Here is a 14521-nt window from a genome sequence, read left to right as displayed (position 1 = left end):
TTTATCCAAGGACATGTGAACATATGCAAGGTAGAGAGTGGGTGAGACAGTATGGAAAATGCAATATCTTATATGGACCATTATATTCCTGTAGAATATGGTAGCTTTTGTTCTAATGATCTGTGCTGTTCTGATGCGTGCAAGAATGCTTTACGTTTTCATGAAATACAACATCCTTTTTCTTTTCCCTCTGCTCCAGGAGAGAAGATTGCACATGTACATAGTTTACTGCCAAAACAAACCAAAGTCTGAGCATATTGTCTCAGAATACATTGATACTTTTTTTGAGGTAAGTGCCAAAGGCAGGGAAGAAGGGGGTTGGCTATCTCTTTCTGGGCAGAAGAAAAACGCTCATAATCTTTCCCAAAATTTCTTGTTCTTTGCAGTCTCTGAGACATTATCTCTCTGAGGATCTGTGGCTGAGATTGAAATTAGTTTATTGTTACCAAATGAATAAACTCCCCCCCCCCCACTAACTCCCAGTTAGCTCTAGGGTTTAATAACTCTGTACATCAAATTCCGCTTCAAGGTGAATTGCAGCATGGAATCGTTTTCTTTGTGATTTTACCATACAATACTTGTGAGACATCAGGAAGCCGAGTGACATCGACTCGTTTAAGTGGATCTTAAGATGTTGTCATACCAACCTGAATTCAAATCACTAGCTGCTTTCACACACCAGGCCAAAGACATTCAACCCCAGAACTGGCCTTGCTAAACATGTTCCAAGACAATAATGCCCACATGCATCACAAAGAACTCAGAACTCAGAACCAGAAACACCATAGCCAGACACTGGAGAGACCTGTCAGAAATAAGCATGGACCAATGGTACCAAACCATATGGGAAACAGCCTTACTAGAAAAATTAACCAATAAGCCGAAACTGACACGGGGACAAATAGAAGACGACGACTTCACCTCGGTATGGCTCCCCTTTATCACATACACAGCCCAACACGACAATGACAAAAATCCACCAACAGCATACAAATCAATATGGCTAACCTGATCCAAAACACCCACACACCCCACTCACACACGAAACAAAGACCACCACAGACAACCACAAACGAACAACCACACCCTAGGCCAACCCCAACATCTCTCACCACCAAAGGAACTCAAGCAAACAGCAGAGAACCTACACAAGCGACGCTGGTTTAAACAAAGAGAAATAGAGACTACTGTACTACTTATTCAGATGTGGCTAAATCTCTGTTTACGGTGTTGATTCTGTCAGCTTGAAGGTACAAACAAGGATAGGTGTTGGTCCTGTGATATGTATGAACACATGATGCCTCTGTATTGACTGAGCATCAAGTGTTAATAGAAAACTAGTTTTAGCCCAACAGACAATCCAAGGGAATAGCTTACTTTTGTATCCTTCTTTTGCCAGCCAATCAATGTCTGGAAAATTCAGTAGGGCTGAAGTGAGTCTTTCTTGTCCCGAGCTGGACTGAGATTGCTGCCACCATCATCTCCCTTTCCTATTAACGTTTAAGCCCCCAGGTTATTAAAATGTAAGCCCCCGGGTTTGGCCTCCATAGATGGTCTGGCTGTGTGTAACTAAGAATTGGCACCACTATCCTAAGGATAACTGCTGTCCTTTAACATGAGGGATGATAGGCCCAGACAGGATAAAGGGGATGAGACTCAAAAGATTTCTTCGGGATGTGGATAGAATGAAGTCAGGGAAGACGTGAGCCCTATATTTATTCATGAATTTGTAAATCTGAAAAGCAAACTTTTTTTTTTTACAGTTCATTTTGCTAAGTAAATTAGAGAGTTAATACAAGGGAAGCTGTTAGGAATCCCGAAGGGAAATCTGTATTAGAGTGGATGTCAAAAGTAGCCTCCTCGATGATACTTAATTAATAGAGAGTTACAGGATCTGCTCTGAACTTCTATTTTACTACTACTAGGACCTGAAGCAACGTTTGGGTCACCGACTTCAGCTCACCGACTTGCTGATAAAACCAGTGCAGAGAATTATGAAATACCAATTGTTACTAAAGGTAAGGCACTTTGAACGCTCTCGGTTGGGGTTTTTATTGCTGTATAGCATTTGGAGCACATTAAAAAAAAATAGATTGCTTTGCATCTTATAGATATAGGCAAACATTTCTCAGAAATCTGAAGAAGTGTGCATGCACACGAAAGCTCATACCAAAATAAAAACTTAGTTGGTCTTTAAGGTGCTACTGAAGGAATTTTTTTATTTTATTTCTCAGAAAGTACCCACAATATTCTTTTTGTTGGAGCACTGTGTGTCTGCTAAGGTAGTTTACATAAGTATGCATCAGGAAATAGTAAAGGTGCTACTGAAGGAATTTTTTTTTTTTTAGTGTTAATTAAGATATGAGAATGTTTCATTTCCTCTGTTTGCCAATTTCAGAGAAAGCAGAGCCCTTTGTGGGGGATTTAACTACTTGTGAATAAAATAATATTTGTTTTGTTACGCACCTTATAGCATATGGTTACAACCATAAAATATACAACCTAAAGCACTTGCCGATATAAAACAAAAACACAGTAAATATGCAAAACAATTGAAGTACAGTCAGGAAACACACTTTGTTTTTACTGTTTGATTTCTTCACCCTAAGCATTTTATTTCTGATATGCTGTACATCAGGGCTTCCCAGAAGTCCCGAATTGGAATGGTAGATAAATGCCCATTTTATTATCATCAGCAGTTTCTGATCATCAGGGTTGTCCAATATATATGCACACATATATAATTTTAATGGAAGATGTCAACTCATAGTTCTTTCTTTTTCTTTGCAGGACTTCCTTAAGTACTCCAAAAAAGCAAATCTTGATACTTCAGAATTAGAGGTACTTAGAAATACTGTTTTAAATATTTATGCCAGCATCAAGACAGCTGTTGTAGCAGAATTATAGCATTTTTTTCTATATCTGCAGTCTGTGGACCTCCTTCACAAAGTTTGTTCTGTTTTTGTTTTTCCACGTTGCATTTATTCTGGAGTTAATGGTTAAAACAGCAGGTCCATCACTTTGGGAGAATTCATCATGGAGATTACAGGAAGGGGCAGGGTGTTCCCAGAATCAGTCTCCCAACAAATTTTATTACATAGCCTGCCTCTTCGATGTATGCAACCAATCTTGGTAGTGGCAACTTAGAGAATCTTGAAAAGAATAACTGAAAGGCATTGCACAGTTGACTGTTCTAATCTCTCAATCTCTCTCTCTCTCTCTCTTGATTCAATAGAGGGCTGTAGACGTAATGTGCATAGTCCCAAAACGGTGCAACGACATGATGAATGTTGGTCGTTTACAAGGATTTGATGTAAGTCCTTCCTTGGGTTTGGGCACCTTTTTCTTCACAAACAACATACTCCCATTACAATCTGGTTTCAAGTCACCTGGAAGCATTCTAACAATAAGTACAGTGGTACCTCTAGTTATGAACTTAATTCGTTCTGGAGGTCCGTTCTTAACCTGAAACTGTTCCTAACTAGAGATGTGCTTTTGCTAATGGGGCCTCTTGTTACCACTGCGCCGCCGGCACACAATTTCCGTTCTCAACTCGAAGTAACTCTTCCAGGTTAGCAGAGTTTGTAACCTGAAGCGTTTGTAACTTGAGGTGCCATTGTACATGTACTCTTAACATTTAGACTTGTTTCAACTTCAGAATTCCTCCTAAAATCCAAATAAAGTGCCTTTTTCCTGTTACAGGTTGAAAACAGACCATAGGGAAGTAGCCTTCTCTCTGGCTTGCCCCTACTAGGTCCCTGAACTGTAATGCTGGCAGGAGGCAGAGCATAAGGATAGGAATAGTACAGGAAACCATGCCCCTGTAGGCTTGCATCCAAACTTATATCTCATGGTCTCTTTTCCCTGCTCTTTCATCCTCTTAGAGCACCTGGGCTGGATCTACTATTTAAAAATGCTATTAAAAAATAGCTCCCAATGCAATTGCCCATTGGCGACAGATTGCTGCTCTACAGCGCCCTCTGGTTTTGGATTTTTATAACGCATTTTAACGTTATAACTCACCAGTGTAGATTGGTCCCTGTTCTCATCGGACATACGATGTTGGATGTCACAGTTGTTTGAACAAGAGCCAGTATATAATGCACAGAGACTGTGCAGTGAGGCTGAATTCACGTGGCTGTTGTATAACTATGGCTCAGATGATACACATCCAGAGCATAGACATCAGGTGGAAGTGCAGAGCTGCATTCCTGGACCACACTATTTGTACATTTGCTAATGTCTGATGGGGCTGCTTGGTTGTGACATTTCGAGATGTGTCCCAAAGGAAGTGTGCACACAACCCATAATCACATGGAATGGGAAAAGGCTTCCTGATGACCATGAGAGATTGTGCGATTTTCTTTCTATAATCTTAACTGTATTGATTCCACTATTTCTGCCATTTTGTTGTTGTTTTTAATCAATCACATGTCCCTTCGGATTCCCATCTTCAGTCTTCTACAAGCTACAGTCCTTCAGGGATAAATTTAGCAGAGCGCCATAAGAATATAGAAATAGTTTGAATCAGAGAGCAGCACAAATTCTCAGTAACATAACCATGTGGAATGTTTTAAAAAAAACATTGTTAGCCGTGCTTTCTTTGGTAATATAACTACTTGTTTCAGCTGATTGTCTAAAAAGGGTTCACTCAACTTGTTCTGGACTCTCTTTTTTAGGGTAAAATTGTTGCCCAGGGTAAGCTGTTGCTGCAAGATACGTTCATGGTTACAGATCAGGAAACAGGACTCTTGCCACGTTGCAAAGAAAGGCGGGTGTTCCTGTTTGAACAGATCGTTATATTCAGTGAACCACTAGATAAAAAGAAAGGCTTCTCAACGCCAGGATTCTTATTTAAAAACAGTATCAAGGTAAGTCTTCTGCATATGTCTTTTCTTTTAGTTATGCAGTAGGCTTGACGGTTCAATTCCATTTTGACAACGGTTTCTAATCCAACTGTGCTCATAGTCTCTTTAAAGGGTGGGTGGGTGTCCTTCCTATGGGATTAATCTCCTGATTCTGCAAAAACCACTGGGAAAGGGTTTATTTCAAAGGTTAATGAAAATATACCAATGATCAGGAGGTGAAAGGCTAGCTAAGCTCTTAACCGCCAGCATGAAGATTTTTCATTCAACCCACCCTTCCTTATCTTTTCTCTCATTTCCCACAACTTTGCCCTAGTGGTTGGTAGTATTGGTTTTAAAAATTATTAAACCTCACTTCATCCAACAGATGCCAGGGTGGTGTAGACCCAACAACAGGGAGAAAACCAATAAAAGTTAAATACAATTCCTATCATAAAACAAAAGACAAAAACTAAAAACCAACAATAAATGGAATCTCTTTAAATGCCAGGCCAAACAAGAAAGCCTTAACTTAGCCATGAAAGGTTTTAGTGTTGACACCATTCAAGCTTCTCTGGGGAGGGTGTTTCAAAATCAGGGCACCACCACAAAAGAGGCCCTTTCCTTTGTGCAAGCATAGCTACATACTATCCTTGGAGGGGGGGTAGCACACACCAATAAATATTAATTCATAGCCCTTTTCTGAAAACCACAATTTCAGTTTACAAAACTAGGATGAAAAAGCCAGTTCCACCACAGTCCCGACTTAAGCCTTTCCCTTACCACCCATCCTTTTATAACAAAATTGGACCACCTAGTTTTCTGCTGTGGTCTATGAAAGACTTTGAGACTTTTGCGACAAAGAGAGGCTGAAAATTGGGAGATCTGGAAGGTGCTGGGCTGGAATAATTGGCTACAGCTGTTTTATATCTCAAGCTGTCATTCAACAACAGGCCCCTGTGACGTTAACCTCCCTCTGGGCATATGATGGTCTCACGTGGTCCTAAAGCCAGGAACCAGGTGTCACACATGTACAAAATTTAATAGCACTAGATCAGGCATCCCCAAACTTCGGCCCTCCAGATGTTTTGGACTACAATTCCCATCATCCCTGACCACTGGTCCTGTTAGCTAGGGATCATGGGAGTTGTAGGCCAAAACATCTGGAGGGCCGCAGTTTGGGGGTGCCTGTACTAGATAGATGCAAGGGATTTAACTAGATTGAAAATGTATTAGGACCGGGGTACTTAGCTTGACTTGGAAAGCTGGAGCAACATTTTATCAGGAGTCTCCTTGTCTCTAATTTCAGCACATATTCAGGCAGCCACCTTAAAAACACTATTTAGTCAGCACTTTACCCCGGTCAAACGATCTTTTATAAACCTGAATGTCTCCCCACAATGTTGGCATTATAAAAATCCACCTTTTGGTGGAGTTGTCCCTCGAGTGGCTGAGTTTTAGGAAGTGTTTTTTGAAGAAATTAAGTGAATTACAAAGTAGGAATTAACTTCTGTTGGCTGCAGCACAAATGCTTATTATAGCCAGAAATTGGAAATACTTGGAGGAAACTAGCCAAAAGGCCTGGAACACAGTCAGGTGTGGTTTCTCTTAATTATGGGGGAAATTGCAAAACGCAGTTGATTAGGAGTCAAATTTTAAAAGACTATTTCTCATGTGTCTGGCAAAGCTTTATAAGCTAATAATATCCAAACTGTTCCAGTCAGGTATGCCCGCATTTAGAATGCTTGACCACCCTTTAGTAAGTTTGGAAACTGTAGGTGGCATCTTGTGAACGATGAACCTCTTCTAAGAATGTCTAATGACATAAAGAATTTTATTGATTTATGGCAACATAACATTGCTCAACCCCATATGTCAACTGCAATGATTGTACTTCCTTTACCTTTTTTCTGTTTTCTGTGCATATGCCTACTGTTCATGTTTTTATCTCAGATATAAGTCAATATCTATGTTTATATTGAAACTCCATGAAGGTTGGTGTTGTTGTTGTTTTAAGGATGTGTCATAGTAGTACATCCTCCTCCCCTTTGTGTATCCATAGCACGCATCCTTGGCCTTTTTCCGTATGATTCACTTTTATCTCATCATACTTGGAAGCATTGTGCGTTTTTCCACCAGGTGGCCTCAACAACTCACTTTGCAAACTGGGTTTGAAGATGTTGCAGTCCCTTTCTGTATTCTTTATTAGCTCATCTGTTGAACGACTTCCCGAGTTTGATTTCTGGGTTGTTTGTTCACACTTGAGTCAAGATCCCAAGTTGTACTGGGTCACGCCAAAAATTGCTGCAGAGAGCTCTTTAGTTTGTCAGCAAACTAACCTGGAACGGAATTTTATGAATCCCACCCTTCCTTCAGGGAGCACAGAGCAGCAATTTATTCTCACCAGTGCCCTGTGACGGATGTTGGGTTGAAAGAAAAACGATTCAAACAAGGTCACCGCAGAGAGCTTCATGACTGAGTGGGGGACTTGATTCTAGGTTTGCCAAACCCAGCACTCTAGCCATTGCAGCACACTTAATGCAAAACTACTGTGTGTTTCAGCTGAGCTAAGAGGAGCAGGTGCAAGTTGGCAAGTGGCTTGTTGTTAAATGTTAACCTGAGATGAAAGTTGGACTGAAAGAGGTTGTTCATCGTTACTGGCAGCATCTTGTATTATATTGTAGCTCAGCCTTGCAAAAGTGCCTGGCCTGTGCAAAAAATTACCGTATTAGTCTGCTAAGAGACTAGTAGCCTGTTATCTCCATGCTAGCCAAAGAGAAAGGTAAGCATGGGAATACAGGCTAGTTTAATAATAATTAATAAAAGGTCCCTTTACCTATTATTATTATTATTATCATCATCATCATTATTATTATGAAATATTATTATTTCCCCAGCCACTCTGGGCGACTCCCAACAGAATATTAAAAACATGATAAAGCATCAAACATTAAAAGCTTCCCTAAACAGGGCTGCCTTCAGATGTCTTCTAAAAAACAGATAGTTGTTTATTTCCTTGACATCTGATGGGAGGGCGTTCCACAGGGCGGGCACCACAACCGAGAAGGCCCTGTGCCTGGTTCCCTGTAACTTCGCTTCTTGCAGTGAGGGAACCACGAGAAGGTCCTCAGAGTTGGACCTCAGTGTCCGGCCTGAACGATGGAGGTAGAGACGCTCCTTCAGGTATACTGGGCTGAGGCCACTTGGGGCTTTAAAGGTCAGCACCAACACTTTGAATTGTGCTCAGAAACGTACTGGGACCCAATGTAGGTCTTTCAGGACCAGTGTTATATTGTCTCGGAGGCCACTCTCAGTCACCAATGTAGCTGCCACATTCTGGATTAATTGTTGTTTGACGCTTTGTGTGGTTTGGGCTGTGGACAAAGTGGACTAGAAATGAGTATTACATCCCCAGCTCCAGTGCCAATAGGCTCTGGTGCAACAAGTTCTCCAACTGCTAGTGCCTTTTCTGGGGTCCCTTCTGGTTTTGGCTGTGTGTAGTTGTGACCTGCTCGCGTAGTGGTCTTTATTGGGAATTCCTCGACATGGGTGTTCCTGTTGGGTTACCGCATGCTATCTGATCAAAAGTAGTAACAAAAGGATGAAGGCAGCATTTTCCTGAAAGCTTCTCCCTTTTTCTTTTTAATGAAGGTGAGTGGCCTGTGCTTGGAGGAAAACGTAGACAACGATCCCTGTAAATTTGCACTAACGTCAAGGGCAGGTGATGTTATGGAGACTTTTGTTTTGCATTCCACCAGTCCAGGAACCCGCCAAATGTGGATCCACGAAATCAACCAAATCTTGGAAAACCAGCGTAATTTTCTAAATGGTAAAGTGAACTACATTTCTGCTTCCTACTAAAGTTTCAGAATTAAACTCTCCAGACAGTTTCCTTGGTCCTGCTATTTTAAAAGTTTCGTATTTTGAGTTCGTTGATGGGGCTAATGATTTTGCATTCCTTGTGGAAGCTTTTTGTCAGAGGCTTTAGTTCCTGCCCAGTAACCTTCCATGTAGAATCACACTGAAGCTAAATTGTTAAAAAGCCAGCTGTAATGGTTTGTCATGTCATTTTGCTTACCTTGCTTGTTAATTAATTATATTCGAGAGTGGATGTCCAGCTTCCTTTTTTTTAAGAACTTCTGCTAAATATCTTGTCCAGCCCTGACTTCCTCTTTTTAGCACAGATAACCTAAATAATGTCCCACAATTTATTCAGTTTAAAATACCTAGATACCATAGCCTGATTTACAGATACATATTTCAGATAATCCCATTTTTTCCATCCACCCAAAATTATTCACATGGTTGTTATAATCCCACTATTTCATATAAATAGATCATCAAAGCAAAAATAACTGATATGGTTTCACTTCGACATTCTTGGACAAATAAGAAGTTGTCCATAGTATGTCCATACTATAATTCAAGTAACTCACACAAAGCAATGCTAATTTAATCACAAAATACCCATCTACCATTGTTTGGATTACAGTTGCTTCATAAATAGTATTGTGTTCCTTTTCAAATACGTCAAAAAATTTGCTAACATGAATATATTTGCTTTTAAGTTGCTTGGCTTTATCTGGGAATGATGGTGTGAGTAATACCTGCCAAAAACATGGTGATTGTGCAAAAGAAGATACAGTCAAACCTCGGTTGTTGAACGTAATCCATTCCGGAAGCCCGTTTGGCTTCCGAAATGTTCGACAACCGAGGTGCAGCTTCCGATTGGTTGCAGGAGCTTCCTGCACTCAAGCAGAACCTGTGCCGGACTTTCGGCTTCCAAAAAACGTTCGAAAACCAGACCATTTACTTCTGGGCTTTCAGCGTTCAGGAGCCGAAACATTCTAAAACAGAGGCGTTTGGGAACCGAGATTCGACTGTACTGTTATTGGGGCAGTTGAATTTGAGACCCTGTTTGACAACTGGCTGTGCATTGCCTTCCATTTTTGTGTGAACTCCTCTCACTTTTCTCAGCCTTGACATCACCGATCGAGTACCAGAGGAACCACAGTGGTCCTGGTGGCAGCAGCAGCAGCAACAGCAGTGGCCCTGGCACCTGCCCTGGAATCCCCAGCTCCAGCCGTAGCAGGCCTTCCCGGATCCCGCAGCCGGTCCGACACCATTCCCCAGTCCTGGTCTCCTCTGCAGCCTCAGTCCAAGCAGAGGCAGACAAGATGTCAGGTATGTCCATTCACAATTCCTCCCTGCCTCCCCACACCACCACCACCCTAGAGGCTGGCTTTAGCCAGGCAGGCAGGCACCCGGTACCAAACGCTCAGCAGAACGGTCCAGAGAGGGAACCAGAGAAGATCCCCAAGATGAAAGCGATAATGGAGAGCCCCCGGAAGGCACCGGGAAGCGCTTGCGGCACGGCAGACGTGGACCAGAGGGAATGCCGCGGGAACTCGGAGGAGATCCGTTCGAGGAGCAGCGTGGGATCGCTGGCGCTGGGGAAATCGAGGCCCGGAGCCGTCTCGCCAATAAACTCTCCTCCCGCAATGACTTTCCCTTCTCCGTTTGGCAAGGAAGCCTTTCCTCCCAGCAGCCCCCTGCAGAAGGGCTCCTTTTGGAGCTCCATCCCGGCATCCCCTGTCAGCCGCCCTGGCTCCTTCACTTTTCCCGGGGACAATGACTCCCTCCAGCGCCAGGTCCACCGCCACTCTTCACACAGCAAGGACACAGACCGCATGAGCACATGTTCCTCGACCAGCGAGCAGTCAGTACACTCCACCCAGAGTAATGGGGTAAGAGCTGGAGCGCTTCTATCCTGCAAGCTCCTCTAAAAACAAAATCTTCCCATGCTCCTCCTCCCTCCTGTGCGTCACCATCATTCTCCGTACTAACTTCTGGCTCTCCTCTGGTGCTGCACCGCTGCTCTGAAATAATGAGTCGCTCCCAGTCTTTCTATGCAAATCTCAGTAGAAACGTATGTCGCGTCTGTGTGTGTGTATACATAAGACATAAACTTGCAGTATGTATACAGACACGAAGAAAACCTTTCTAACTCTAAATGTGACTTCCACCTCTGCTGGTATGGGGGGAAATCTGCTAGTCTGGTTTCTACTAACTTGCTGTTGGCTTCCTCCCCCTCCATCTAACACAAAGGCACAAATTAACATTCTGTGTGCAGCTGCCCTGGTGGAGCTGAGTTGGCGCCTCACTTGTATTTCCATCATAGGCAGATTTGCTCAGGGATTCCTCCCCCGTTCACATACAGGCACACAATTCACACACACACACACCCAAATCCCACCCCAGCGAGACTTTGAAGAAAGTAAGAATGGCCCCGCTGGATCAAAGCAAATATCCACTCTGTTCCCAACAGTGGCCAGCCAAATGCACCCAAGAAGCCCACATGGCAGTACATGAATTCAACACTCCACTCCTCTCCCCCATCCAGTATTCAGAGAACACGGAGGTTCTGTTAGGCTGCGCTTCCTGTGTTTCGGTTGAGCTGAAGCATTCTGTTGACTTTGCTGCCTTTTAAAAATCTGTACCTGGTCAAGAAATCTTCCAGCATCACAAAAAATAAATCCTGAAAAATACACTTAGTGCACACAAATAGAAGGCTACCGTAACCAAACCTCCAAGCTAAATTACCTTCTGTTCTCTTAAGAAGCGCTGCACTGGGGGCCACCTGGAGATTTCATTTCTCAGCCCGCTCTGCGAGGAAAGATCAGGTTGTCGGCCAGCAGACTCCGGCTCCCTTTCTTTAAAGCTGCCAATCTGGAAATGCAACATGGCATTCAAAGGACACCTATTTGTTATTTTCAGAATAATCATTCTTCATGGGGGATGCGATAGTTGCATCCTCAAACTCGATGCTGGTCTTAAAACCACACTCTCTTCCCCACCCCCACCCCAATTTAAGTGTGTGGTACACTTCTTCAGCTCCTTTCACAGCCTCCGCACAACCTCGATAAGCACATCACTTGGCCTTCAGAACCTTTCTTGAAAGCATGCACTACTTGGTTGAATTATTTTTTAACAACGTAGACCTCTTCTGATTTCCTCTTTCACTCACTGTATCATAGCTGTAGGGTAAGAAATTCCGCTTTGCATGTTTGTTCTGTTTCTGAGCTCCTGTTATATTTATTTGATTTGGCTTTAGCATACCTCCTTAAATTGTTTTCTTAGCTTAGGAAAATGTCAGCTTGGCAGCCAGCGTAAAAAAAAAAAAGGTCGTTCACTGTAAGGGATGGGGCTGTTCAAGGTAGTATTGCATTTCTATGTGTTCTTAATATGCTGCACGGGGGGGGGGTGAAAATGTCATTTCTCCATATGGAGAAAATGTGCTGCAGAGGTAGGTAGCGTTATACTAAGAACTAGCTGTCTTGGGTTCGAGAGTGTACCTAGGCATCAGGCAAATGCCAGAAGTGGCTTAAATTTAAAGCAAAACAAATCTTTTAACAGGACTCTGCAGTTATTTGGAGGGAGATTGCCTCTATTTTTTAAAAAAAGAAATGCTTCTTAGACTCTTACACATAGGGAAAATAATTATTGTCCCTCCACCACCCATGCACTAAAGGTGGATACTGTTCATCTCACCAGCAAACAGGAACACCACCTTCCCCTTTAGGCTTAGCAGTATATTTCTTCCCCGATTAACTTTCCTTTTCCAGATATTGTATTGGGCTAAAGGAACGACATACTTCCCTGTATCAGTGGCTGAAAACATCTTGTCCCCAAGTCATTTTTGCAGAATCTGTGGATTTGTTAAATTACTGCCAATCTCTGATTTCAGCCAAAAATTTTTAAAAAATGTAGGTTTTGGTTTTAGTTTTAGTTCAGGCATCTGGTGTTCTTGAGCCCAGAATAAGTACTATCCAATGCTTTCTGGACAGAATGACTCTAGCAGCACTGAGATGGGCAAGGCATGCAGCTTACAAACTCCAGAAAATGTGGGGTGTTTAGAAAAGACAGTGTGAGATGACTGAGTGAGCCATTTCTGATAAAAATGATCCCACTAAACCATAGCTTAGTACACCAGAAGGTGTAGTGTCAGTCCCACACCACTTGTCACTCACCAGCTTTAACTTGGCTATTTTAAATTGCAATTCCCTGTTGCATCTGAAATGGGGAACTGAGATTTAATGTTGGTTTACTAACCAATAAGTTAAGCTGCTGGTGGGTGCTGCTTTTAAGCTCCTGATGAGTAAACAGGCTGGTGTTTAATGGAAGGTTTACAGAGATTCTCTTAAGCCCAAACGTGCACCCTTTCCTGTCCTTAAGAAAGGAGGCTAAATGATTAGTGCATGAACATAAAAACCACAGGTTCACACTTAATGGTGGGAAATTAAGAACATAACCCCTCCTCCAACTACTGGTCAGTTTAATTTACTTGCTCTGTTTATTAGGTAACAGCTCTTTGGGGTCTATCTAGGTTCTGAAAAATCTCAGTACTCACAGTTCGTGTAAAGGTTTTATTTTAATACAAGCTTATTGAAATGACTATTCTTAGGCGCTAATGTCATGGAAGAGAGGCGTTCTCTCCCCTTCCTCCCTGGTATTTTTGTAAACTGTCTCCTTTTCCCTCCTTGTTTTCCTCTTTCTACCTGATGGGTTCACCGACAGAGTGAAAGTAGCAGCAGTAGCAATATCTCCACCATGCTGGTGACACACGATTATACGGCAGTGAAGGAGGATGAGATTAATGTCTACCAAGGAGAAGTCGTGCAAATTCTAGCCAGCAACCAACAGAACATGTTTTTGGTGTTCCGAGCCGCCACTGACCAGTGCCCCGCAGCCGAGGGCTGGATCCCCGGCTATGTCCTGGGGCATACCAGTGCAGTCACCATTGAGAACCCCGATGGAACAATGAAGTAAGTGTCTTGGGTGCTCCTTTTAAGGTGGACATTTTTGGTAAGATTGTTAGTTTGCAAGCACCCCAGAGGAGTGGCTGTGTTGGTCTGTTGCAGCAGGAAAACAGACATGTGATAGATCTGGCTGGCTGTCATGGACTGGTTGGACACAAAGGAATTCTGGAAGGAACCAGCTGAGGAACCTCCAAGGGAAGGAGGCTCAGAGCCTGGAGATTGGTGGTAGGACAACAGTGGGGAGACTGGGAAGATGAGATGTTAAAAGCTGAAGAGGTAACAGGGCCTAGTGAGCAGGGAGAGTTTGTGGCAGAAAGAAGTACAGAATCAATTGCAGAAGCAGGGAGGAGGGAAGCCAGGAGGCAGAGATGGGTCAGGCCTGTGAAGAGTCAGGTGGTTTTTTCTCTTTTTTTCTTCCATGGAAAGGTATTTCTGAGGCCTAGTTTTCACTGAGGTGAAGAATCTGGAGTGGTTTAAGCTAGACGCAGATGGAAGCCTACATAACAGAGTGCTTTCTCATGCAAAAATAAATAGATCTTTCCACAAAGAAAACTTACAGATAAAAGAGAAAGCCGAGTTTGAATTCTTCCCCCGATATATAGTTTTCTATGGGAGAAAACTTTTTTGTATGGATGAAAAAAAAATAACTGAGCCCTGCAGTCCAAAAGGGTGCAGCCTAGACACAGGTTTACAAATGCAGCAAGAACTAGGCTCAAACTAGTTGTTCTTGTAAAAATGATGACGGAATTCATACTCGTTGTGTCAAGGCCACCAGAAGAACCATGTCATTTCATTTCATCAGTCATTTGTTCGTATACTAACTGTTTGGTGGATTATCTGTCAGATGTTCCTCCTCCT

General features: G+C 42.7%; 1 protein-coding gene across 7 annotated transcripts in view; it reads left to right on the top strand.

Annotated features, from left to right (window-relative positions):
- TRIO (trio Rho guanine nucleotide exchange factor) overlaps window positions 1-14521 on the top strand; it is a 254175-nt gene that overhangs the window by 226166 nt on the left and 13488 nt on the right. For 6 of the 7 annotated variants that reach the window (XM_060278041.1, XM_060278045.1, XM_060278044.1 and 3 more), the window contains exons 42-49: window positions 200-289; window positions 1926-2018; window positions 2791-2841; window positions 3236-3313; window positions 4680-4871; window positions 8496-8673; window positions 9822-10591; window positions 13422-13669. In XM_060278041.1, the coding sequence (XP_060134024.1) occupies window positions 200-289; window positions 1926-2018; window positions 2791-2841; window positions 3236-3313; window positions 4680-4871; window positions 8496-8673; window positions 9822-10591; window positions 13422-13669 (1700 nt within the window). Of the gene's footprint in view, window positions 1-199; window positions 290-1925; window positions 2019-2790; window positions 2842-3235; window positions 3314-4679; window positions 4872-8495; window positions 8674-9821; window positions 10592-13421; window positions 13670-14521 lie in introns of those variants that run through there. The other variant, XM_060278046.1, reaches the window with a different exon arrangement.

This window comes from Zootoca vivipara, chromosome 8 (assembly GCF_963506605.1).
Source record: "Zootoca vivipara chromosome 8, rZooViv1.1, whole genome shotgun sequence".
Classification (NCBI taxonomy): domain Eukaryota; kingdom Metazoa; phylum Chordata; class Lepidosauria; order Squamata; family Lacertidae; genus Zootoca; species Zootoca vivipara.
This window is presented reverse-complemented; position numbering and strand designations above follow the sequence as displayed.